Below are 27,907 nucleotides of genomic sequence, written 5' to 3' on the forward strand. Positions count from 1 at the left end.
TGCTGGCTGGAGAGCTGGGGATGGGTGCCGGACTGCTCTAAGCTTTCATTTCCTTTTCTGTAAGATGTGGATAAGGGACAACACCCTCCTTAGGAAGTTCCTGTGAGGATCACAGCTCAGCACCGGGTGTGGCATGCCATTCAGTAAGTGCCTCGTTACTGCTGGCTCCTACCCTTCTCCTTACCTGGCCATGCAGTTATGCCCGTGTGCAGGGGAGGGGCTCCGGGGCACGCAGAGTGGCCGCTCAGGGGAGCAGAGGGGAGTGCGGGGGGAGGAGGAAGGCCCGCAGCCAGCAACCCTGCTGTTTTCGGGCTTGGTGCCTTCTGAGTGTTGGTTCATTTCATCCTCACGACTGCGTTTCTCAGAGTAGAGTATGCCCACTCCTGCTGGCACCCAAGGTCATTGTTGATGTACCAGACAAACATTTTAAATTACCATTTAGATTTAAATTTTTTCATGTATCTTGGGGGAAAAACACAAGTACACATAAACCTTCTGGTTTTCTCAATGTTGCTTAGCACATGGTTCAGCTTGTTCAGTAAAGGGCCAGAGGGTAGATGTGGTTGGTTTTGTAGTACTAACTCTGCTGTTACACTGTAAAAGCAGCCATAAACAGTATAGAAAAGAATGGGTGTCGGTGTTTACTAATAAAACTTTATTTGCAAAACAGTCAATGTGAATTTGGCCCACAGACTATAAGTTCATTAATACTTAGTTAATACAAGGGTAAGTTTTTAAAAATTAGTCTGCTTCAGATGGCATGAGGTCATGGCAATGAGCGTGAAAGTGACGTGTCAATAGTTGCCATTCACAGAAATGCTGTTCACAGCGGCTGGTTTACAAGTAAGCAAGCAGGCTTAGAAGTCCAGGTAGCACAGTTGAGAAGCAGTGGCTGACGTTCAGACCAGATTCTGCCTGATTGCCAAGGTCATTCCCAGCCCCCATGGCTCTTTTTGGTATGTGTGAAATCTTGGCTCTGCTCTGCCATCCTGCCATTATGTGGCCAACCCCCTGGGGCCGGAGGGAGTCCCATCATCAGCCTCGAATGCCTGACCTCCCTGGCTCGTTGCTGCTGAGGGGCCGTTCCATGCTCCTTCCCAGGGGAGCCCCTCCGTCAGACCCAGCAGGGGCTCATCACACGCCGGCGCACCGCTGCGAGACTGAGTCGCGTGTTTCAGTGACTCTTCAGCTTCCCAGGTGCAGAGCTGTGCCCGACCCCCCTGCAGGCCCGTGGGTGCACAGCCAGACCTGCCTCCTGTGCTGCTCCCGTTGCATGCATTGCCCTTCTTTGGGGTCGTCATTCTGATCAGACTCCTGTGTCATCTCCAATCTTTTCTTGTTTCGTCAGGACAGGGTTGAGAAGCAGGAGAGGAGAGGGGGGAGCAGCATTACCTTTGCTTCGCTGGCCTGTTGCCCTTCCTCTGATTTATACGCTCCCTTCATCTCTGGGCCTTCACTTCCCTTGATCTGTAAAACAGAAAAAGAGATTGAGTCTTGAAGATTGCAGGGAAAGGCTTACTGGGATAGCCTGGGTCAGCTTGTAGGCGGTTCTAAAGCCTCCGGCCATTACTCAAAGCCCAGCAGTCTCATGAAAGCAACAGAGAACAGTAAAGAGAGTTCTCTTTTTCCTTTTACCTCCAGACATCTCCAGCTTTTTGCTGTTAGAACACCCACATTTGGGAGGCAGGAGAGGTGGCCACTGTTAACAAAGATCTTTGTGGGATCAGAGCCATCCGGTGGCTGCCAGGTCTCCACCGGTTGGTGGCTTATAAATAGAACATTTCCCCTTTTAAACCTGAGAAGGATGGACAGCATTATTGGGTCTGGAGGCCTCGCCTTCTGTGCGCTGGCCCACGAGGCAGTCAGCTGAGGGCACCTTCCCCTCCAGCTTTCCATCCACGCCTCCCGACCAGGCTGACAGAAGACAGGCATGCACCCCCTGCCTGCCTGCATTCCCTTCCAGCTCCACCCGTGCTCCCCCACCCGTCTTGGCCCTTTTTCTTTCTCCTTTCTCCTCCCTCCTGTGCCATGGCAGGTTTCTGTGGGCACCACTTTCTTCTCCTGTGCTGCAGCCAGGCACGGTGGTATAATTCTAGTGCACCCAAGTGCTGACTTTCTACACCTCCCTTTTTGTTATGAGTTATATGCGCAACACAGTCGCTACACGTAGCCTGTGTGGAGCTTGGGTTATATTTACTTGAGCAGTAACACCCCAGTTTGAGAATAGCCTGGGCTGAGGGCCTGGGGGCTAGCAAGAGAGGAAGCAAAGGGAACAACTTGTTTTCCAGACATTTTATTGTATGGGTTCCCAGCCATTTTGCTTGGTGAGACCCCACTAGCCAAGGACTGTGAGGCGATGGTGCCCCTCACACACACCTGGACAGTCAGAAGCCTCCTGCGTATCCTAGGTGATGCTTGAATCCGTCCTCTCTGTCAGCCAACTTCAGACGCACAGTCGCAGCCAGTGTGACTGCTGTGGCTTACCATCCCCTTTCCCTCAGCAGCGTGGGCTCCATACTGCTGACCGCAGCCTGGGCAAGTGTGAACCACCCCTTGGCATCCCAGTTTGAGCTTCAGCCAAGGAACAGTGAGCAGGCCTCTGGCTGCATCTTTAACTGCAAAAGCCCAGTGCAAAGCATTGTTGAGGCAGAGGCTGAAAGATCTTCCCCACTACCTCTAAGTGCAGGCTTTCGATTACTGTTTATTGAGCATGTACTTATTGCTAAGCCTGTGCTCGGTCTTTGATATGTGTGGACATTTGATCCTTACAAGAAACCTGTGAGGCAGATCGTATCATCCACCGCATTTACAGTTAGAAAACTGAAGTTTCATTCTGAGTGCCGACTTGTGGTCTGTCAAGGCCTTTCTCCTCCTCACCCTGATGGCAGTGTTCAGGGTGCAGCTCACTTTGGTGTGTAGATGTAGCAAAGGCTGTCAAGTTCCTTTGCCCTTGGGAGTAGTGTTGAGTAGTGGTTGGGAGCAGGGGCTCTGGAGTATTATTACACACATGGCTTGGAGTCTCAGCCTCATGACTTAGTGTGCAACTTTGGGAAATTAATTTCCCCAGGCCTCAGTTTTTTAATCTGTAGAAGGGGGATAGCTTCAGTACCTTCATCATTGGTTTGATGGGAGGATTAAATGGGATTAGGATGGAAATCCTTAGCTCAGTGGTGCCTTGTATTCTAAGCAATCATTGAATGTTGCCCTCCGCTGCTGTTAACTATCAATAACATCATCGTCATCCCAAAACAGAGGCTATTTGTACAAAAGCATGATGCCAGACAGTCCCTTTAGAGCTCCTCAGAGTGCCTTGCAGAAATTGCCTTGTTTGCTTTTCACAACACCTGGTCTTATAGGTAAGCAGGACTGGGGGCGGTGAAGGACAGCCATCTCACGCACTGAGGCCACGCACTCCAGGCACAAACGTTAGGCCTCTGATTCTGAACGTCATTTCTTTCCCTGCCCTTTGCTGCCTCAGAATTTGTTGGGACCAAAGAATATCTAAACCTTTCCTAGGGCAGATTAAGTTGAGAGGACAGTTAGGCAAAGGCAGGGAAGGGGTCTGGGTGGGGAGGGGCAGTTGGTTCTATACTTGAAATACCTCCACCTTCAGAAACCTGGCAATGTCCTCTTCTGGTTGAGAAATCAAGTGTGCAACCACTCTGGCCTCAGGGCAGAAAGGAATTGGGGCTACTGGACTGTCATTCCTCCTCAGGATGTCCAGGTCCCCGTGTAGGAGGCACATGGTCTGATCAAGCTGGTCGGCGTCGCCTAGGTGTGCGTTAGGCATTGCTCTGTCACTGCTGTCCCAGTTTTAGGGGGCACTGGGAGAGTGCAGATGTAAAACCCACCAGGGAACGCTCGGTCCCGGGCAAGTGGGTGCACGGCCTGTGCTGTGTGAGGGCCCAGGCCCTGCTGCGCTGGCCGCCTGTGCCTGGATGAGAATCGCAATGCTCTGCCCAGCTCTCCTGGAGACCCCCACCCTGGCTGAGGCTGAGTGCCGCGAGGTTTATTCCAGGCCAGGCAGAGGTTTCATCTCTTTTCCTGCTGCTTATTTTACTCTTTACTCAGTGTCCCTCTTGGCTTGTCTTTGTGTGAGTCCTTAGAAGCCACGGAAAAAGAAAATAGGTGCCTGTGTACCTGGTAGGCTAGAGAAGAACATTCAGATTGGCAGTATTCATGCCGAGCGGTTGGGATGGATGAGCTCCCCATCAGTTGCACTGTCCTGTGCTCCCCGCCGCAGGACCCCTGAACTCTGGGGGTACCAATGTGTGCAACCGGCTGCTTGCCGTTCAAGGCTCATGGAGTATGGGGACTTCTTCACCTATTGGTTTCTGGTGGCTCAGCTGGTAAAAAATGTCACATGTCTATTGTTTTATCCAAGAAATGTGGAAGCTACAGTAATGAACACGGCAGGTACAATCCCTGCTGTCATGGAGTTACTCTGTTGAGAGAAGTTTACAGCAGCGAGTAAGCAAGCAAACAAAGGCACACTTTCAGGTGGAGAGAAGGGCCGGGAAGAAGTAAGAGCAAAGGGATAGAGAATAATGGGGGTAGCTATTGTATTTATTTATTTTACGGAAGTATAGGTGACACACATTATTACATTGGTTTCAAGTATACAACACAGCAGTTCAGCAGTTTCACATATTGTTAAATCCTCACCCCAACTAGTGCAGTTACTAGCTGTCAGCACAGAAAATGTTACAGAACCGTTGGCTGTATTCTGCATGCTGCGCTTCAACCCCCGTGATGAACTTTTACTATAATTGAGTTTTTTGTGCCCTTTTATCTCCCTTATCCTCCTCACCCACCCACCTCAACTCCTACCCCATAGTAACCATCAGTCACTTCTCAGTGTCTCTGAGTTTACTGCATGTTTTTTCCATTTTGTTTTGTTTTTAGAGTCTGCAAATAAGGGAAATCATATGGTATTTGACTTTCTCCACCTGGCTTATTTCACTGAGCATAATACTCTCTAGATCCATCCATGTTGCCACAAATGGAAGGGTTTCTTTCTTTTTTATGGCTGATAATATCCCATTGTGTGTATGTACCACATCTTCTTTACCCATTTGTCTATTGATGGGCACTTTGGTTGCTTCCACATCTTGGCTATTATAAATAATGTGCCAATAAACATTATTAGGCAATAAACAGTGGCAATAAATAGACACAGATGTGCATGTATCTTTTTGAATCAGGGATTTTCTTTTCTTTGGGTAAATTTCTGTAAGTGGAGTTACTGGGTCATATAGCATTTCTATTTTTAGTTTTTTAAGGAACCTCCATACTGCTTTCCACAGTCTGCAGCCAGTTCACATTCGCACCAGCTGTGCACAAGGGCTCCCTTTCCTCCACATCCTCACCAACACTTGTTATTTCTTGTCTTTTGGATAGTGGCTGTTCTAACTGGTGTGAGGTCGTATCTCATTGTGGTTTTGATTTCATTTCCCTGATGATTAGTGATGTGGAGCATCTTTTCCTGTGCCTGTTGGTTTTCTGTATTTCTTACTTGGAAAAATATCTCTTCAGGTCCTCTGCCCATTTTTTTAATTGGGCTATTTGTTTTTTTTTGGTATTGAGCTGTATGAGTTCTTTATATATTTTACATGTTAACCCCTTATTGGGTGAATCATTTATGAATATTTTCTCCCATATTGTAGATTGCCTTTTTGTTCTGACAGTGTCCTTTGCTGTACAGAAACCTTTTAATTTGATGTAGTCCCACTGGTTCATTTTTTATTTTGTTTCCCTTGCCCAGGGAGATGTGTTCAGAAAAAAGTTGCTCATGTTTGTGTTCAAGAGATTTTTGCCTGTGTTTTCTTCTAAGACTTTTATGGTTTCGTGTCTTAAATTTAAGTCTTCAATCCATTCTGAGTTTACTTTTGTGTGTGGATTTAGACAGTATTTCAGTTTCATTCTCTTGCATGGAGCTGTCCAGTTTTCACACCGGTTATTGAAGAGACTGTCTTTTCCCCATTGTATATTCAAGGGGTGGCTATTTCAGATACCTGGAACAGAGAAGGCCTCTCTGGAGAGGTGACATTTGAGAAACCCGAACAAAGTGAGGGAGTGAAGCGTGTCAGGAGCTGGCAGAGGAGACAGTACATGCAAAGGTCTCTGAGGTGAAAGGACTGTACAGTCTGTGTTCCAGGAATCCCAGGAAGGACCGCTGTGACTGGACTGGCAGAAGCCAGAAGGAGAGCGGGCAGGGAGGCTAGACTAGATCATGGGAAGTCATGGTCAGGAGGTGAGGTTGTGTTCTAAGTGTCATGAGAAGTCCCTAGAGAGTTGTGATCAGGTGAGAGACATGCACAATGTATATTTTTAAAAGATGACTGACTCTGGCTGCTGATGGTGCATAAACCATGGGGTGCATGAGTAGAAGCAGCTGGGAGGCTCCAGTGGGAGCCCAGGCAACAGGTGCTGGTGGCTTGGAGCAGGACGCTAGCCATGGGGATGGTGGGAGTAGTTGGGTTCTCGATGTGTTTTTAAGCTGTTACAGAATGGATTGGAAACGAGGTGTGAGAGGAAGAAAGAAATCAAGGAAGACTGTTCGGAATCAGACATCCCACCGGTAGAGTACGGCACCCTCCCATCTTGTCCTTTTATAACCAGGTTGAATGTAGTGCCTGCTCCGGGGCCATTTAGGGCAGTAGCTCCCAAAGGTGTTACTTGTCTATCGCCCTCATGATTTTTTTTTTTTTTTTACATATATTACCTATATTATTATCTACTTACTTTTATTTAAATCAATTCACTCTTTTTAAACTATATCTATTTTTTTAAATATTTCATGCTATGTGTAATAAACCATAATTTCTGTTCATTAAAATAAGTGTACTAGTATTAAAAATATTTGTGAACCACTTGGAATCATTCAGTATACCACCAGCGGTACAGGCCAACAATACATGTTGAGTTACATAACACTGGCTCATCATTATTATCAGATGGGGAACAGGATATTGGCAACTAATGGTTGACCATCATTCCTGTTTGTCTTCAGTGATCATAGTTTTAACTGCTTGGCATATAACACATCCCAAGTGTGTATGTAGTGTATATACACTTACCCCAAGTGTAATTCTCATGCCTTCTGAAGCATAACCTCTGGGACAGTGCCCAGAATCTGCATCCCAACAAGCATGCCTCTGCCTGTCTTGTCCACCAGACTCGAGAAGTGCTATGGGAGTAGACAAGGCAGAATCCAGAAAACATGATCCCTGGTCCCCCAGTTCCTTTCTGACTAAGTCAGGTGAACTTCAGCAAGAGTAGGGAGTAGACGAGAGAGAGCTCTGGCGTCAGACAGTCACAGTCCTGGTTCCAGCACTCACTAATGCCGAAAGCTTCCAGAAGTTCCTCGACCTTGTCTGAGCTGAGGTTTCCTGCTTACAGTATAGGGGTGGTGGCGGTGTGTGGGGCGTTGAAGTGCTTAGCCTGGAGCAGCTCTGTCTGCTCGGTAAGTTTAGCTCTGCTATCATTATTTTTGTTACCACGTAACATCGTAAGCCTGGCTTCTCTCATCACAAAAACTTAGCAGATATATTGGGAAAGTCGAATAAGCTATAACTTATTAATTTATCCTATAAATGGTAATATATTATCCTTCATTATACTTATTAGTATGGAAACACAGTGAGATGTTATTAGTGAGAACAGTAAAAATATTTACCCCATGGGATTACTGTAAGGATAACATGAACTTGGATATGGAAAGTTTGATTCCAATATTAAGCTATAGTAACATCCTAATACTGGTAATAATGGTAATGACCGTTGATTGAAATACCAAATAAGTCACAGTTATGTGCATTTCATTTGGTCTTTGTAATACCTCGTGAGTTGTCCCCATGTCAGAATGAAGAAGGTCTCAAGAGAGGGTGAAGGTCAGACCCAGCTTGAGGTGGCAGAGACAGGGTTGGAATCCAGGCCTGTCTGGGTGTAAACTCACTGTTCTCTTCCCAGTACCTAACTGCTTCTGTCTGCGTGTCTTCAGTTACTATTAAAGTTAGTTCATGTTACCTGACTACCTAACAGCCAGGGAGCAGAATCTAAGGCAGAACAGACAGTGGGGTGGGGATGGGGCCCAGGGTCTTGGGGAGCTGGTATTAAAACTTGGCTGCAGTAGTCCCCAAAGAAGAGAATTCACACCTGGAAGAAACACCAACTGGCCGACTTTCCTGGACCCCACTGCATGCTTCTGAGAGCTGCCGCCATGCAGACGTCTTCCCAAGGGCCACAGCCGGGAGCCTGGCAACTCGAGGGCGTCACATGCCTGGGAGAAAGGCCGTGGGCCCTCTGAGTGTGCGAGCCGATTGGAAGTCTAGTCTCCAGATGGAGTTCTGTTCAGTTCAGTGTGGGTGTTTTCCTTCATGGCTTTTACTGGTGCTGAAATTGATTAAATTCAGAATGAGTGAGGCAGGCCAGACTTTAAGAGCAAATCACGTTGGGAAATTGAGTGAATTTCTGTGGTGAGAACATGCCCCTGGTGCTATCCATAAAGTGGTGGCCTGCTCATAATAACTCCAGACAATCGCATGTATCCATCCACATTAAAAATGGGGCAGTAACTTTCTTTACCTCTCAGTTCTCTCATTTTTATGCAGACATCCAGCACTTCCAGCAAATCCCATTTCTCTCATAAAGAACTTGAACTTTTTTTGATCAAAGGAAAGTTAAGTAAGTTTCCTGGGGAAAAGTTTTCAGCTAGGAAAAACCTGTCGAATACCAACTTTAGGAGAATGGTAATCCGTTCTAATGTGTGTAGAGACTACTTCAGTAGATAGCACGTCTCCTTTGGAAAAGCATTCATCTCCTGAGGTCTGTTAGAATCCCCAGGATGCTGGTGTGGGGTCACTCGGGGTGTGTCCACGAGCATTGTGTTTACAGACTATATGTCCATCCATCAATCTATAGGATGGAAAGGTCGCTTGTTTCCAAGTTGGTGATTTGGCCACTTCCCGGCTAAGTGCTTGCTGTTCTGAGTACTAAGGATCAGAATAGGACCACAACAGGTTACTGATTTTCAGAACAGGGGCCCCTGATCCTGAAGAGTGAGGTCTGCTGGGTAGTCTAGAGCTCTAGAGGAGAGAGCTCTTGTTTTTTAGGGCTTTCCTTGACTTTCTCTATTGACTGTTTAGATGGCCCAGTTAGTAGGATGTAGAAGAACACACCCCTCCCAGCACCACCAGCAGCCCCAAGTTCATGCTCAGTGATGATACCACATCACTGGTTTTCTAAGGGTGTCCAGGGAGACCTAAACTTAGCTTTGTCTCCTCTGTTCCCTGTCTCGGCTCGCACAGCTCTTGTTTTTCCTGTCTCTTGGACTGTTCTTGGGGCTGTGCTGGTAGGTGGTAATACCTCTTTGTACTGATACAGGAAGGAAGGAAGTGGTTAGATCAGGCCATTCATATCTTTATTTAACCTTTATATCCTCACAAAAAGATAAAAAAATCTGAGGACCAGAGTGTAAATAGCTCAGTTCCTCTCATAGGGTTTGTATCAGTTGGAATCTGAAAGGTCAGTTTGACTGCTTCATGCTACCCCTTAGCAACTCTCCCCACCAGTAGGTCACCAGTTTGCCTAAATGTGCATTCAAAATGAAAAATTACACAAAATGAAAAATTTCATGTTTTTTCTTAATGTCTAGCACTATAGTAGACAGTGAAAGACAGACGTATACTGTTGAATAAAAAATATAGGTGTACAGTTGCTTTCTGAATGCATATCTAGTTTGGTAGACAGACATTTTTGGCTGAATCCTACAAATAAAATGTGAACTTGCAGTTGTGTTGCATACTCTGAAAGTGAGGTTGATGGTGCTCTATCCAAATGCACGACGGGGTGTTAATTTAGGTGGGGAGGTCAGGGAGGCTTTTTTGAGGAATTGACACTTGAGGGGAGACCTGAGGATTTGGAGTTTCCTGGGCCAGAGGGCTTCCAGGTGAAATCCATAGCACGTGCAAAGGCCAAAGAGAAAGTATGGTGAGTTGGATGCTCTGAAAGGAAGCCAGTGTGGCTGAGAGGCAGAGGAGTGGCCCGAGATGAGGCTAGAGAGGCAGACAGGTGCCAGGCCAGGCCGAGTTTGGTGGGCCATGTTAGGGATCTGGGTTATCCTACCGAGAGCAGTGGGGAGCCCTTGAGAGACTGAACCGGGAGTGACTTGAACAGGGGCTGCGACGTGGAAGGCAAATTGGAGGGAGCCGGCAGAGGTGTGAGGAGACCAGTTAGGTGGGCACTGCCGCAGTCCTGGTAGCTGATGATGGAGGCCAGGACCAGATGATGGTGATGAAGATGGAGAGAACTAGACGAAAGCTGAGAGGCATTAGGAGGTAAAACTGGGAGACCTGGTGGTGATTCGGATATGGGGATAAGAAAGGGAGAGCACTAAGGCTTATAATCATGGTTTTATTGTCGTTATCACCCTCTACCACTTGCCGTGCACCTCATTTTTTTTTCTTTAAGGCAGAAAGAGCCAGGGAAAGCGTCTCAGGTGAGGTGCCGTGAGGCCCCAGAGGCTGCAGAGTGTGACAGTGATGGTTATGCCCCTGCCTGACCCATAGCCCCCTCCTCTATGACAAGCAAATAATCTGATTGAAACTCAAGAGTGTGTTGTTCTTTTAAGTCCTTTGTAATAAAACAGTCTGTGTCTGGATTTAACCTGTGTCTCTCCTTGGAGTTCGTATCGTAGGCATGATACTGCAGACCCCAAGGGTCTGCCAGGCATCCCTGTCCCACTTCTGCCCTCAAACTCCGAGCTGACTGAGCATGAGCCCACGTCTCCAGGGTTCTCTTGTTCTCCACAGAACTTTGAGAAAATAGTTTGTGTAACCCTGACCGTTTACTTTCTCAAAAAGAAGACAAAGAAACAAGGCTTCAAAAGTTGAAATGCAAGTTAAGAGGATGACACATTTCTGACTTGGCGGTTCAGCCTGGGTGTCTGACACGAGCTCTGTGAACGCTCCTCACACGGCAGCTGTTTTGGGCTGCCCTGTGCGTAAACCCCGGCACAGCTGAACTCAGGCCGAGGGAGGATGAGAAGCTAGTCTAAGCCTTGGCAGCAAGACGGCGGATGTCGGGCCTAGGAGCCACTGGTCCTGCAACAACTCATCGAAAGTCAAATTAAGGGAATAATGCAAGCCTAGTAGATATTTAATGAGAGATTATTCCTGGAGATTATAAGGATACAGAAATTGCAAATAAATCCCTGACCTTTTCTGAGCCTTGGCTCAGTGAAAGCGCTGAATCACCTGCTTGAAGGGATTAAGACAGCCGCTTCCATCTGGCGGACGCTCAGACCTCTTCTGTCATCAGCAAACTGCTCTGCGGTGATGGTGTTCTAAACCTTTTAGTGAGAAATCTCTTTTCAGAGGAAGAGATCTCAATTAACTTAGATCATGTCTGTGCTGGGCAGAGGTCAGGACTGATGGTCTCTAGTCATGAGTGCGCTCTAGTCCGTATTCCATTAGTGGTGCTCCTTGCATGTAAATCATAAAGCAGTTGTTAATCATTTGTACCTTAATCGTGACATCAGCAGGAAACGCAAGTTGCTGAGAGTAGAAGTCAGACCTGTGTGTTAGTGTGTGTGTGAGCGCGCACGCGTGACAGGTGGAGAGAGATGTAAAGGGAGTGCCAAGGCGGTGGGCAGTGTGATGACTGTACCAGGTCCAGTTTAGAGACTTAGAGCAATCATTGTTAGGCTCTATCTCCTGAGTTCCTTGTTGGAAACTATTTGGTAATGAGTTCCATTTCTGTGTTCCATTCCATAGTTTTCTATGTTTATAAACTTCTAGTAAGTATCATTAGTATACAACTGGAACCCATTAGAACCTAAAAAAGTTAACTTGAACTCTTAGCATTTGACCTTGCAATATGTAAATGTTATATACATTTGAACTTACATCTACTAATAAATACTGTTACATGTGTAATGTATAAGGCCTTATGTGTAACATCTGTGCAAGATTTATTTCAAGGAAAGGGATTTGCTGGTTTAAAACAAATCTGAGAACTTCTAATGTTGGGAAAACCAAAGGAGAAACATTTGCTCAGAGGGTTTTTTTGGGGGGGGTGGTTTGCTTCGCCATTTTCCAAAAGTAATTGCAGTTTATGTAGGTTAGTGAAATTGTGTTTTTTCCAGGATATAGTTGGAAGGTTCCGTTGTGTTCTTTGCCATTAACTATTACTTACCTCGAAAAGGATCTGGCTTCCCACAGTTCCACCGGAAAAGTCTCAAGGACTGATTGCCTCTGCAGGTTTATGTCTAGTTCTCGCCATATTCCTTCTGCTAGTTATGCTGATGGCTTTATGAGCATGTATCTTATAGCCAGTGGGGTTGCCAGTCAGTTGCCAGGTTATTTCCAGTTTTCCAAAACTTCTTATCAATGTTCATGGGGGAAAGAAGCAAAATTGTCTTTGTCAGTGCCTAGAACAAGACCATGTTCACAAACCTACCCCGAAAACATCTAAGTTCAGAATCAGTCCCAGCAGTTTCCCAGAGCACTGTGCAAAATAGCCATTCTTTCTCTTCCAAACTTCTTTGACTGTCATCTCTACAGAACGGTCTTTTAAGCATCTCTCTAAAAAAGAACTAGAAGACTTCAACTGTTTAAACACAGTTAAGAACATTTTGGAAACCTCAAGTACAAAAAATAATTTCCTCTCTGATAAATACTTTCCAGTAGGTTCTATTCTGACTACTGTATAAAAGGAATGAAAATGCTCCCCGCACATGAAGAGATACCTAACATCATTAGTCATTAGGGAAATGCAAATCAAAACCACAATGAGATACCACTTCACACCCATTAGAATAGCTATAATAAAAAAGACAGTAACAGACGTTGGCAAAGATGTGAAGAAATTGGAACCTTCATGCATGGATGGTGGGAATGTAAAGTGGTGCCACACTTTGAAAACAGCTTGGCAGTTCCCGCCAAAAGTTAGGCGTAAGGTTCCCCATATAGCTCAGAAATTCCACTCCTAGGTATATCCTAAAGAAAAATAAAAATGCATGTCCACACAGAGACTTGAATACAGTTGTTCCTCACAGCATTACTCAAAATAGCCAAAAAGTGGAAACAAGTGATAAATGGATGAATGAAAAGTGGTTTATCCAGACAATGGAATATTATTTAGTCATTAAAAGGAATGAAGTCTTGATTCTACAATAGTGATGAATCTTGGAAGTATTGTGCGAAACAAAAGAAGTAAGACACCAAAGACCACATGTTAACATGATTTCATTTACATGAAATGTCCAGGAAATAGAGAATGACTATTACTGTGGATGAGGATTTCTGTGGTGGATGATGCAAATGTTACAGAATTAGGGGTCATTGATTCATAACTTTGTAAACATACTAGAAATTATGTAAGCTTTAAATGGGTGAACTTTATGGTATGTGAATTATTTCTCAATAAAGCTGTATGTAAAAAAAATCTTTCCTTAGGTCCCAACAGGTACTTGTCCTGTGTATCATAGTAAGTTATTAAATTTGGAGTAAAGTCTATGGCATTGGTTGATTGAATTTCATTTGGAAGAATGATTTCGATCTGACTTGCAGCTTTGAGTCACAAAGCTTAATTAAACACAATTTGCAGAGTAAATACGTGGTTCATACTAGAAAAAGCAAGGGAATGAGTTATTGGGCTCCTTACAGCTTTAAAGGAAGAACAGTAGTGGTTTGTGTAGCAGGTGGTCTCAAGGAGGAAAAACACTGTTTTCCTCTTTTTCTGATACTTCACTTACTATCCTAGAGGCCAAGTGTGTTTATAATGAATACCACTAAGTGATGCATGTAAGAACAAGAGCTGTTTCCCTTTGGGAAGAGAAGTTTTGGGAAATTAGTGTTCCTTTTTAGTTTGATTTGGGTAATTCTCAGTGATTTTTCTTTTTTTAAGGATTTTTATCTTCATTGGATCTAAGTTTACCCAAATACATTAAGAGCTGTGAAAAGATTCCATTTGTATTAGATCCAGATGAGTTCAAATTCTGCACAGTTCTCATATTTTGCATGTTTATTTCTTGCCCTATGATAATGACAAATCATTTATGGATACTCACCTTCTTTCTACCACTCCCTTCTCCACTGTGGTGCATTCCCATCATGCCCTAATGTCCTAAGGAGGTCAAAGGTGAACTCGTTCTGAAAGATTACCATAACACACCGAGGGGTAACCAGAGTGTGGGGGATGCATTTTGGTGGGTTTCCAGCCGCCTTGCCCTTTTGGAAATTGGTTCTGCGCTTTGGAGAAAGTTTTTGCTGCTGATCATTCATTTTCTGAGTGACATCAGTGGGTTTGGAGCAGATGGAGAACTCTGCCACTGCCCGCTGATCTAGCCACGCAGAGGGCGGCTCTTCTGCTCCTTCCTCATGTGGTTTCTTTGTTCTTAGCTGTTTTAATTTTTCTCTGTGTCACTCCTCCTTTTTCCGTTTTTCCTTTTTTCTTAGTAACCTGAGCAGGGTTTTACTGCTCTGTTTAACTCAGGGTCACCTTTAAGGCAGCTGCGTGGTCCAGGGTGCGGAATGAGTCTCCCACATATAAGCTCTGCAACTGTGGTCAAGAGACTTAGCTTTGCCAAATCTCAGTTTCTTCACCTATAATATAATATGAGGCTAATGATAGTGGCAGCCTAGAGGACTTTCTAGGATTAAATGCGGTCATCTGCATCAAGCACTTGCCCAACATTTATTGAGCACTTAATTTATGCTTTTTGAAGGAGACCAGCAAGCCGTTAGTCTTACAGCTCCTGAGAATAACAAAACAATTTAAAGGGTGCCTAGTTTTTCCTTTGCTAAAGTGCTCCTCACTCTATGGTGCAGTTTCTTCAGCTCTACATAAAGGAAAACCTTGTAGTAATTCTACTATGAGAATTAAATGAGATAATACATGCAAAGCACTTAGAACCGTGCCTGGCATACGGTAAGCTGTCGATAAATGCCAGCTAATTAAAAAAAAAAAAAACCATTCCTGTACCTTTAGTGGGGAAAATGAAAAGGACATGCACCCACACCCTGGGACTGATTCATCCTGGGTTGGTCAAGCCTTGTCCCTTGATTGCATGGCCAGCACCTTGACTGCCCTTCTCTTCCTCTTTCAGCTGCACAGTTGGACACCATTGGCTTCAGCATTATCAGGAAATGCATCCATGCTGTGGAAACCAGAGGTAAAATAGTTCGACAGATGGCATTGTTCTCGGCGAAGGTCACACATCTGGTGAGGCGTCAGACCTGCTACCTGCTGTTTCCCAATTTAAGTGACTCATTAACTCCCAAAGTGCCATTGTCTGTGTTTCCACAAATCCGTGTTGGTCTGAAGCAGGGGCTTTCCACCAATTGGGTGTCATCAACGTCTTTGACCAGAAGAATGTTTTAAATGCATACATACCAAATCAAATATAAAAGATTATAAGGAAGCCAGTTATTAAAATTCAGCTAAGATATTAAAAAACATAGTTGGGATATAATAAGACATGTATTTTTTTATTGACATTTAAAATAACAAGTTACAGTGCAGTTCTGATAAACAGCATTAATTTGGGTATAGTGATATGTCAAGATGTCTGTAACAACTGCAGTGTGTTACCGAAGTATCTCATTTCTGACCAAGTGGCAGGTACTGCTAATATTGTGATTTGTTCCTTATAATGGAAGGACGTGCTTAATTTCAGTTATAGGTTTTTGAAAATAAATATGTAATTGTTTTCCTAAGTTCATCGACACCCTGAATGCTCTCGGGGTCTCAGGGCCCCAGGTTAAGAACGCTGCTCTGGGGAGCTAGTCTGGCAGCCACCCAGGTGGGGAGAAGGGGCCAGGCCCCTGGTCTCCTGCAGTGGTGCCGCATTTGATTTGGACCATCGTCAAAGTGGAATCTGATTTATTCTGCAGCCTGTCAACCCACCAGCCCTTTTTAATTGTTTGAAGGAAGTTCTATCTTTTAAAGCAGGATCTGTAACTCTTACTGGTTGACAAATACAAGCATCTTTATAAAGTCTATGAAGCACTGAGTAGAGGGGGAGGAAAAAAACTGTCTGAGCCCATATTCCTTTGTATTAAATCAAAAAATGTTCTTCCCAAGGTAGTTATTTCAATGTGTGTGTAAGTCCGCTCTACTTCCCTTCAGTAAAAAGTTAAGGTAGCTTGCAGAGATACGTAAAATGCAGCCAGAGACTGTAAAGTAGAACTGGGTGACACTTGTGTGAAACAGGTCTGGAGGAAGTAAGGACGCGGGTTGGGTCGAGCCATAACAATGTCTATAAAATGTTGTTGCTGGGTGAAAAATCAGAAACGGGCCAGATGTCGTCTCAAAAATTGGTTAAATCAACAGTGGTACATTCATGCAGTAAGAACTATGAATCACTAAAAATGCAGTGGACATACATTAATTTACATCCAGGATTTTCATTATCCAAAAATAAAAGTCACTGAACAGCCTGCGCAGTGCGAGCCCATTCTGAGGTCGGTAAGGAAGGGGCGGCACTTACTCGCGTAGGTGGCGTCGTGCGCTCGGGGGCCTCTCTGCTGGTTTTACTCTCTTCCTTCGGTGTATCTATTCGCTTTAACTGCGGTTTCTAAAATTTTAAAGCACATATTACCAAGGTAATTTTTCAATAGGCATTTTGATTTGCTTTTCATTTTAAAAGAAAATAATGAGAAATAAGAGGCACAGGGTTAACAAAGGTAAAGACAAAAATGGAGGCAAAAGTGAATTCGAAACTCAGATCTCCTCCCCTCCCCTGAGGTTTTTACGCTTGCCTGAGGTGGGCCACCCGTCTGTCTCTCGGTTTTCAGCAGCCAAACCAACAGGGAAACCATTTCAGTCTGTGTGGTGAATGCAAGCCGGTAGCTCGGAGGGACAACTATTTCTGATGTAAAACCAGAAAATACACACAAGTATTAGAGGAAGCAGTTGGTTTGGTCTCTTAGCCTCTGCCTGCCTGTCCTCTCCCCCTCTAAAATGAGGATGAAAATGATGTGTTTTAATTTCTAAGGAAGTTTTCATTTAGCACAAAGAGGAAATAAGGACAGTGTGAGTTAAATGCCGTTTTAGCATAAATACCTGAAGTACTTCCCTACCGCAGTGCATGTATGTACACACATATTTGTGGTGAGCAGAGGTGAGCAGATCGCCCATACTTTCTGGGGTTCATTAATCATCATCCAATGGGAGCTGGGATTTTTGTCAAGGCCCAGGGAAGCGCAAGGACAAAAGAATGAGAGACATTTGAGAAAGAACAAGCCCTTGAAGCCCCTGTGCTACTGAGTAGTGATTCTGCCAGTCAGTAATTCGGGGCCTGCCCCTTGGCTTCTGACCAGCTCCTGAGCCCTGCAGAGTGAGGCCTTTACGGGTCCTTTTTAGCTGTGAATTCTGTCATTCCAGACCATGTCCTTCCATTTGCTGGTTCCACTGCTTGCTGAAGGCACTGCACAATCTGCCTTTTCCCAAATTTCTTCCAGGAAATTTTGTTTTGGCCCCAAAGTAGTGGCCCTGCTGGAGGATAACTCAGTGTTTTATTCATTCTACCACATGTCATATTGCTGGTCGAGGTTTTTGGGATATAACGGCAAAGAAGGCAATCACTGTACTTGGAGTTCATGTTGTAGTTGTGGGAAGAGACACAAATGAACCAAATAAGAAAGAGAAGCTGAGATACTGTTTCTAGCTTCTTTCGTAACTGCTGTGCAGAAATGAACATGGAGTAAGGGAAGGTCCAGGCGAGGTGGTCATGGGGTGCCGTGGAATGAGGACGCTGCATTCAAGCCGAGACCTGAATGATGGATGACAAGATCCAGGAGGAGAGGGTCCCAGGTGGACGAGACACCTGTGCGCAGACAGTGGTTTGGGGGTGTGAGCTTGGTATGCTGCGTCCCTAGGAAGGCCAGGGTGCCGGAGCTGCATAAAGGCGGCAGGTGATTCGGCCAGAGGTGAGCCTGGGTTTAATCCTGTGGGGCCTCATGGGCCGTGGTAAGTTTTGACTGTGGTCTAAATGCAAAGAGAAGCCATTGGAAGGTTTTCAGAAAAGAGATGATTTGAACTGATTTACATTTTAAGAAGTTTATTTTGGCTACTGGCTGGAGAGTGGACATCAGGGGAATAAGGAAGCAAGACACCAGTTAGTTGAAGGCGTCAGATACGCTGGGCCTGGGATAAAAGCCTCAGAACAGGACTCACTCACCCTAAACTGTTCCGTTTTGTAAATGGTAAAGTGAGATCTAATCCCTGCAACTTAACTGAACAACGTACTGATGTGGGGTAGTTGTTGGTTCTCTGTTTAGGAGTTTGAAGATCCTTCTAGATTAGATGGGTTCTGCATTTCCTTGGGTTGAGTGAAGGGGGTCTGCCTTTTTCTTTATAAAGAATATTTACCTTATAAATGAATGGACTTTCTAATTTCTCTATCTTGGCTGACATTCTCCAGAATTCAAAATGCCCTTATACCTCAGTATTTTTGTTCTGTATGTGAAAATGGATTGTAAAGTATTTATTCTTTTCTGTGGTATGAAATATTTATCATGTTAATTTTGGCTTTTTAAATTAAAAAACTGGTTAAATATGACATATTTTGCATCTTTCAAAACTCTCCAGATGCTGTCTTTGGCAAGAGAAAAGGAAGGTTTCTTTCCCCTCTGATGACTGAACTAACACAAGGGCTGAAGTGTGCAGCACATCGTGAAGTCCTAGACAGCTGCACCAAATCCCACTCCCTCGCTAAGCTCAGAGCTGAGTGACAGGGGACTTTAATTAGAACAGCTTTCAGAAGGACCGAGAAAATGAAAAAAGTGCATTTAGCTGGGTTGGCTTGACTTGTGTTCTGACATGCCTCTAATTAAATCATCACTGTTTCTCTTCTCAGGGATCAATGAGCAAGGGCTCTACAGAATCGTGGGCGTCAATTCCAGAGTGCAGAAGCTGCTCAGTGTCCTAATGGGTGAGTGCAGCAGTGGCTCTGCCAGGCTGGTCCTGGTGGGGGTGTGGGGGCACCTCTGAAAAGTCACTGTAAATATAGAAGCCTCTTGGGAAGGAATTAGAGTGCCCAAGAGGTGACTCCCAGAAATCAGCTGCCCCACTCACCAGTTGTCATGGCTGTAGGCAGTCTTGGAAGAGGTACTGAGAAGGGCTAGAAAAACACCCAAACCGTGGCAGGTCCAAGGCACCACGCCCGCTCTGTTTGCAGACTTGGCGGCTGCCCATCCAAGTGGTGCTCTCGGCCACTCATGTGACCACCACACCCTACTCTGTCTTTTATAGCTCATGACTCCCACTATCGTCTTGGGAGATAGGCATTTAGGGGGCACACTCAGTGCCCAAGGAAGGGGCATCCTTCTAGCCTGGACCTCAGAACTCATGTTGCCTGTTACTGAGAAGGTGTCATGTGACTGTCAGATACAGTATATGTAAGCAGGTGATTTTTGTGCTGCTCTGCTCCTCGATTTCAACTCAGTCTCTGTTATTTGAGCAGCAGAACCTCCTTCCCAGCTGGCTGACATAAGTACAAAACCACTGTCTCCAAAAGTGGAATGTTTGAATCAAAAACCCGTGAGCCAGTGAGCCAGTTTGCTTCGTGTGCAGATTTCCTGTATTTCCAGATTTGAAGGCATCAGCCTCAGTGAACCACATGGATCTAAATGGCAAACAGTTCAGATTTCACAGATCAGTGGCCGTTGTCGTCCCTGTGGAAGCCCAGCCACCCCACTGGTAGGGAAGGACTGTTGCTTGGGGTCCCTGCTCAGGGTTCTGCACAAGAACACTTTCTGGTTAATACTTTTCATTTCTTTTCCATCCCAGGTTCTGAAGGTAGTTTTCAGAGGTAAATAAATCTCCTCTGTCATGTTGAGCAGGAATCTCTCTTCACTCCCACTCTTTCTAGAGAGCTCCTGCCTCTTATGGGCACCCCTCATTGTTGTGTTAGCTACAGCTAGACCTTTTGTTTGAAACTATTATTATTTGTGAAGTACTGTTGCACTGAGAATCTGTTTTGATTTAGATTGGGTTGTGGTTGGTCTTTTTGTGAATTAAACTTTTTATTTTAGGATAATGGTAGATTCACATGCAGTTGTAAGAAATAATAAAGAGATATGTATACTTTCACCTGCCTTCCTCTGAGAGTAATCTCTTGCCAGGCTATAGTACCATATCATAACCAGGATGTTGCTGATGCAGGAAAGATACAGAACAGCTCTACCACCACAGGGATCCCCTGTGGTACCTTTCATGGCTCTGCTGATCTGCTTTCCCTGCCACCTCACCCCCATCCCTAACCCCCGGCAACTGCTAATGTGTTACCCGTTTCTGTAAGTTTGTCATTTGAAGATTGTTCTATAAATAGAGTCATACAATATGTAACCTTTGGGGACTGACTTTCTTTCAGTCATCATAATTCCCTGGAGATTTTTTTCAAGTTGTTTTATGTATCAACAGTTCTTTTTTATTGCCAAGTAGTATTCCATTGTATAGATATACCACAGTTTGTTTAACCATTCACCTGTTGAAGGATATTGGGTTATTTATAGTTTGGGGAAGTTGAGAATAAAGCTGCTGGAAACATTCATGTATAGATTTTTGTGTGAACGTAAATTTGTTTCTTTGGGGTTAAATGCCCAAGAGTGTAGTTGCTGGGTTGTACGGTGATATGTTAATCTTAGAAAAATTCTAATGTAAGGAAGAATTAAGAGTCTAACAGGTATCAACCCTCAGTATTTCATTTCTGATCAGAGATGCAAACATTTCTGGAGTGTCTATTCTCTGAAACAGATTGTCCGAGGCTGGAGGGACTTCAGAAAGAGTCAGTCCTTGTATACAGAGTGTCTGGGTAAGGGGAAATATGCATGCATATGAAAGCTGTAATATAAAATATGATAATGCCATCTAATATGAGCTGAATCTGGCAGATTGAGAAGTGAAGGCGAGAACAGAAGAATAATTCAGATTCAGAAGATAAAATATGGACAAAGGCATGGGGGGTACAGAAGTCAGGGTCTGTGGTGGCTGTAGCAGAGGGTATTGATTCTATTATTATTATTTTAATTTTTATATTTGGAAGTACTTGGGACAGAAAAGTTAAAGCTGGAAAGCTGGGATGGCCCCTTTTGTTGAGGGGCTTGGATATTGTGCTGAGAAGCTTATGTATGTGTTTTCTGTAGGAAGTAAGACACTATTAACAGTTTCTAAGTAGTGACGTATGTGTTAGGAATCTTCTTCACACAGAAGTGTCAGGAAGACAGTTGAGAATAGTTCAAAGGAAAGATGAAAGGCATTTATTGGCTCACATAACCCGTGATTCCAAGATGGCCGAAGCGCAGCAGGGTCTGGTGCTCCGGTGATGTCTTTACGTTCCTTGGAGTTTTTCCCACTCCTTTCTTCTGGCTTCTTCTTATCCATGACCCCTGCTTGCCTTGGTATCAGCTGTTTTCTCCCTGGGCATTTCTCAGATGGTCCAGACTCAGCTCTCTTTGGAGCTGGTATCGCTGAGAAGAGAGTGCCTGACCTAGCAGAAGGCCCCAGGGAAGACTTCACTTGGTCATTCACATTCGCTTCTCAGTCTCGGGCCAGTCCCAGGACCTGCAGCAGATGGGTCCAGATGGCCTGGGTCCTGTGCCCATCTCTGGTGGTGTGGGGCAGGGTGGCAGAGGCTGGGAGGGGGGCAGTCCACAGAACCCCGTGGACTGAGTAGGGTTATTAATAGACTGATGGAGGAGGGCTTTCCTAAAATAATGGCTGCGGGGTGGCTAAAAAGCATGCCCGACACAGGTGTAGCTATCAGAGTTGAGACAGAGGAGGATAAACGCTGGCAGCGATGTGGAGCCTGCTGATCATGGAAAGAGCTGGAGGAAGAAGACGGTTGCAGTAGGTGAAGCAGGACACACCTATCAAGGTCTGAACCAGGCAGCTGCTCCAAGGTCAGAAAAAATGGAGACACTCAAAACGATTGGAGAGAGAGAATTAATAGGACTTTGTAACCGACTGGATGTAGGAGCAGAGAGATTTCAGACATGACAGATTATGATGTAAGGCAACACTAATGAAAAGAAATAAGACATTTTAGACTGGTTTGCCAATCTGAAAAAGAACCACCTGAGCTCCGTTGTGCTAACAGAGAGTGGTATGAAAGAATCTTGTTTTTATCACTTCTCTTAATGGCCCTCAAATGAGGTATTTTCCCTGTTCTCTTCCTCAGTTTTCCTAGGGATTGACAAAAAAATAATGAACATCTGAGAAATGTCACGAAAAACTAATAACTAGCAGCTTAGAGTTACCAGGCCACCTGCCTCTGCCAGCGCAACATTACAGGTAGACTGAAGGGGAGACCAGTACCCCTGATTCTCACTGTCGGTTAAGCTCACCGGTTTGGGTCTTGGAATGAGGACGCAGGAGGCCAGGGAGACACCAGCCCTGAGGGAGGAGCCCCGTCCCCCTTTCCTTCTGGGAACACGCTCTCCTCCTCATCAGCTCTTGGTCCTGGCCCCAGACCGGGTTAGCCGAGAGTGAAGGAAATGTGGCTCCGACACTCCTGAACCTGTCCTTGAGGCGGCAGGGCTGAGCGAACCATTCACTAGGCCTTTCTTCTGTATTCATTGGACGTGCAACTATGCACCAGGCACTGGGCAAGACAGGGGTTATTTGTCAGAAGCTCTCAAAAGTAGAACAGTACGTTTTTATTATTGAAAGTTAGAATTAAGTAGAATGGGTTAGAATTCAGTAAAATCAGAGACTTCCTTGGAGCACTTTGAGTTTACTTTGTGCACTCTTAAAACATTGGGAGACTTGAGGTGGGAGGAGGAATATAAGAGCCAGTGCTTGGAGAATATCTTCTTTGTACTGATGCGGATTCTTGTGAAGATTTGCTGGAGTTTCTCGTAGCAAATGTGGCATAGCCTCATGCTAGTGTCATACCAAGGGTGTCATGCCTTTGATCCCTTCGTCCTAGCAACAGGGGTCTTTGGACTAGTGAAGACTTACAGATACCTAGAAATAATGTCTCTTCCATGTGTGTGCTTTTTTTTTTTCTCCCCCTGAACATTCAGTGAAGAAATTTATATATTTCTAAAAATATATAAATCAGTGAAATGCTTGTTCAGTATGTCTGTCTTCCTGTATCTCTATGTGTTTTAAATAATTTGTTTTTCTGATTAAAAGTTATAAGTGGTCATCGTAGCAAATTTGGAGAAATTTGAAAGGTAGAAAGAAGAAACTAAAAGTCATGTGGAGTAGACAAAACCTTTATTGACCATTTTATCCTACCACCATCACCTTTAAAGTGTAATGTAATATAAAAGGTCTACAAAACTGGAATAACACTGGAATAATAAAACTTTTAAACAGGCTTTTTTCATGTAACACTACAGAGTGCTTATTTTCTGATGTTATTCAAGTTTCTCTAGAGTGGAAGTTTGGGGCTGTGTATGGTGTGGGTGTGCTATAACACTTTAATCAGTCCCCTATTCTTGGATATTAGAGTGATTGCACCTCTTCTCTGTTAGAAAGCAGTTGGGTGAACTTCCCCATAGGGGCAGAGCAGCAGAGGTGAAGAGCATGCATTCTGGAGTTAGACAAGTTGCAGCACCACTGCTTCTCCATTGGACTTTATGCAAATGATGCTGGCCTGTGTCGTCTTCCATCTCATCATCTGTAATAACAGCCCCTGCCTTTTATGATAATACGCGAATTAAATGAAAACATCCATGTGGGTTGCTGAGGCCAGAGCCCCCACATGTTAGTCAATAAATGTTAGCTGTTGTTATTTTTGGTTTATACATGTATATTTAATTATTTCACTAGGGTTTATTTTAAGGTGTTGAATTGCTGAGTCAAGGGCCCTGCATGTTTTCAAGCCTCTTAACTGATACCCCCAAATTTACAGCCAGTGAAGTCTGAGGAGGGGGTCCTGTACTTGACATCTTTGCCATATTCTATTCTGTTTTTGCACACAAATGATAAATTTTCAAAAAATGTATCTCTTTTTCATTTAACTTCGCATTTCTGTAATTCTGGATGAGGTTGGACGTTTTTCCTGCATTTCTTGCTGGTGTTCTTTTCCTTTTTTTGTGAATTGCCTGTTTTGTGTTCTTAGCCTGTTTGTTTATTGGTGTATCTATCGTTTGATTGTAAGACCTGTTTAGATGTGGAGGCTCTGTTACCAAGATTTTTTCCTCCAGATTGTCATTTATCTTAAACTTTATTTATGATACTTCTGTTTTTGTTTTGTCTTAGGAATATTTAAAAATTTTATGAAGTCCTGTCTTTTATGAAGTCAGTCCCTTTCCTAGGTGGATTATGCCTTAAAAGACCTTCCCTATTCCAGAATTACAAAGCCTTTTTGGTTTTCTTAAAATCCATCTGGAATATATTCGGGCAAACTGGAAACCTTCCTTTTCTGCAAATACTCATCCAAATGACAACCAGAGAATAAGAAACTTTCCCTCTGTCCACTGCTTTTCCCCATTCCACCATGTAGTGATTCTTTTATGCAGATGACCTTTGAACAATGCAGAGGTTAGGGGTGCCAACCTCCACATAGTCGAAAATCCACATGTATATAACTTTTGAATCCCCCAAAGCTCAACTACTACTAAGAGGCTACTGTTGGCCAGAAGCAATATGTAGTTGATTAGCATATATTTTGTATGTTATATATGTTATATACTATATTCTTATAATAAGGCAAGCTAGAGAAAAGTGTCTTTTCAAATTGTCACAGATCTCCAAACATTTTTCCAATATATTTTTTTAAAGAAATCCTCATGTAAGTGGACCCACACACAGTTCAAACCCATGTTTTTCAAGAGTCAGTGTGGACATTTTTGGATCCAATAAAGGAGATTTTAACCTGATTTTTAAAGGAAGGCAAATTCTTTTTTGGTTTGTTATTTTGCAGTTCTAAATCTTTAAAATAAAAAAATACGTTATTTTTAGTTTTCACCTTTTTAATGTTTTTCTCCTGATTCTTTGCCTTCTAGCAAAAATTCTCAAAATTGTACCACATATGCATGTCATTCATTTAAATATCTTTGGGTTGATTTTTTTGTTTTTGCCTTTTATAATACAAATTTTAATTTTGTAATTTACTTTTCCGTGTCTTTAGTAACTTTGCTTACTTAGCTGTTGTATACATTTCAGCCATGACTCATTCCCTTGTCACCCAATGTGGATTTTCCTTAAGGCTTCACATGAGCTTCGCCTGGTAGATATTCCTCTGGGGACAGACAGAATGTTGACTGTGAGCCTAATTGTGCCATCAAAACCTGGGGTCCTCTTTTTGTGTGTCTTTAATCTTTATTAGTATTTCACAATCCAGAAATAATATAGTCAATTGATTTTTGATAAAGGTGTCAAGGTAACTCAATGGAGAAAAGAGTTGTTTGAACAAATGGTGTCATTACAGTTGGACTTTCCTAGGAGGAAAAAATTAATCCTTATCTTAAAATATATGTAAAAATTAACTTGAAATGGATCATATTCCTAAACCTGAGAACTGAAACTATAGAAGTTCTACAGAAAAACAGGAGAAAAATCTTAATGATGTTGGTTTAGAAAAGATTTCTTATAACACAAAAAGCAGGAACCATAAGAGAAAAATCTGATAAAATGAACTTTATCCAAATAAAAAAACATATGCTCTTTAAAAGATTTTAAGAAAAATGAAAGACAAGCTACAGATCAGAAGAAAATATTTGCTTAATATATATCTGATAAATGATAATATCCAGAATATATTAAAAATAACTTGCAACTCAGTAATATCAAACAACCAACCGTTTTTGAAATGGACAAAAGATTTGAGCAAATGTTCACCAAGGAAAATGTACAGATGGCCAAAAAGCACATGAAACAATGACCAGCATTATTAGTCATTAAGGAAGAGCAAATTTTAAAAATGAGTTATTTCTCCATGCCTACTAGAATAGCTAAAATTTCAGAATTAAGCACATGACCGTATCATGTGTTGATGAAGATGTGAAGCAACTAGAGCTCTCATGTTGCTAGTGGGAATGCAAAATGGCCCAACTGTCTTGGTAAACAGTTTGGTAGTTTCAGATAAAGTTAAACATACTCACCGTATGACCCACTCCTACATATTTTTATTTACACAGTTCCACTCCTATGTATTTGCCCAAGAGGTGAAAATATATCTGTATAACAACCTGTATACAGATATTTATATCAGCTTTATTCATAACAGCTACAAAATTGGAAACAACCTAAGTGTCCATCAGCTAATTAATGAATAAAGAAATTGGGGTAAATTCATACAATTGAAAACAACACAGTAATAAAAGGATCAAACTACTGGTACATGCAACATGGATGGATTTCAAAAGTATGGTGCTGTGTGAAAGTGGTTACTAGTGGTTGGGGTAAAGAAAGGGGACTGACTAAAGGCACATGGCAATTTTGAAGGTTATGGAAATGGTGGTTATGTGACTGCGTTTGTCAAAAGTCATGAAACTATACACTTAAAAGGGTGAATATAATACAATAAGCTTGACTTTAAAACACACACACACACACACACACACACAAATACACAGGAGAAGATTCTCAATCTTCCTCCTATTAACAATGTACATTAAAACAGTCAAGTTACCTTTTTTTTAAAAAACTCATCAGACTGGCTAAGATCAAAGTGTTTTTGATTACATATTGGTAAGGATTTGGGGAAGGAGTCACTCTCATACTTAAGTACAATGGTACAACCTCTAAGAGATAGTTGAGCAATATCTTTCAAAATTAGAATTGCATATACTTTTAGACCCAGAAATTTCATTTCTGAATTTTTTCTACAGGTAAGACATGTACAAGGCAACAGTTTATATCATTGTTTATTATAGTAAAGAGCAGAAAACAGCCTTCATTTCCACTAACAGGGACATTGAATGAACTCTGGTATGGTGAAGTACTGTGAGGTAGATATATTTGTGTGCTGATATGGAACAATTTCTTAAGATATGTTAAATGAAAATAGCAATGTACAGAGTGACATTTGTAGTGTGGTTCTGTTTTAAAAAGCTCTATGTATTCATGTATGTGCTTGTTTATCCATATGCTGTTATACATAGCACAGTACATACACAACACTGGTATTAGCAGTTGCCTCTAGCATAGGAAAGGCTTACCTTTTAATGTGGGTCTATTTGGCTTGTTTTTTTTTTTTTTTACCATGTGCATGTATGACCTCAGTTAAAGAGAAATTTAATTTACAGACTTCATAATGTGGTATTAGGAAATTAAGGAGTATATAAAGGTAACTTTCCCAATCATTTCCTCCAGAAGGTCCTTAGGCTTTTAATCAGCAACACGGTAGTGGACTAGAGGGAGCTTGTGTGACATTTCTAAAGCCATCCCCCCTTGTAGCTGCTGCTTCCAGTCTCCATCTCCTGTTTTTCCAGATGCATGTGGGAGCAGGAAATACACTCATTTCGCTTCACCACACGATGCTTTTTGCATGTTGGCCGCTCCTCTAGCGCAGGTCAGCTTTGCTAAGTGCTGCGACGGTCCAGTGCCATGGTAGGGAGAAGTGTGCTGAGCTCTGAAGAAAATTGTAATGTGTGTCTCTGCATCACGTTCAGATGTGACCAGGATGCTTCTATAACTGAGGGGAGTGTCAGTAGGAAGGTGTGGAAATTTGCAGCGCTTTCTGAAAATGGGGCAGCTTGGGAGGCTGTGTTCAGTTTAGTTTGGATATTAAATGAATTAAAGTGGATGGACTCAAGTCAGGAGCCCTGCCGCATCAGTGCTATAAAAAGCCCCTTAGCCTAGCTGTAATTTGACCCTCCTCTCTGTAATGTTACACAATATTCCTATGGTTACAGAGGCTGAATAAGTGGAAGCTAATCATTAGTTTGCAATGTGGTTCATGGAACAGTTCACAACTCCCAGACCTGCCAGCTGCTGCTTGTGTAGT

At 43.3% G+C, this 27,907-nt stretch overlaps 1 protein-coding gene across 8 annotated transcripts in view; it reads left to right on the plus strand.

The window, feature by feature from the left end:
• The window catches only part of ARHGAP26 (Rho GTPase activating protein 26), a 404,986-nt gene that overhangs the window by 219,284 nt on the left and 157,795 nt on the right, over nucleotides 1–27,907 (plus strand). For all 8 annotated transcript variants that reach the window (XR_012125172.1, XM_073221874.1, XM_073221875.1 and 5 more), the window contains exons 13-14: nucleotides 15,110–15,175; nucleotides 18,863–18,937. Coding sequence is in view for 7 of the 8 variants with exons in the window: in XM_073221874.1 (XP_073077975.1) it covers nucleotides 15,110–15,175; nucleotides 18,863–18,937 (141 nt within the window). In the remaining variant the exon portion in view is untranslated. The remainder of the gene's footprint in view (nucleotides 1–15,109; nucleotides 15,176–18,862; nucleotides 18,938–27,907) is intronic.

Source organism: Manis javanica, chromosome 14 (assembly GCF_040802235.1).
Source record: "Manis javanica isolate MJ-LG chromosome 14, MJ_LKY, whole genome shotgun sequence".
NCBI classification, from domain to species: Eukaryota; Metazoa; Chordata; class Mammalia; order Pholidota; family Manidae; genus Manis; species Manis javanica.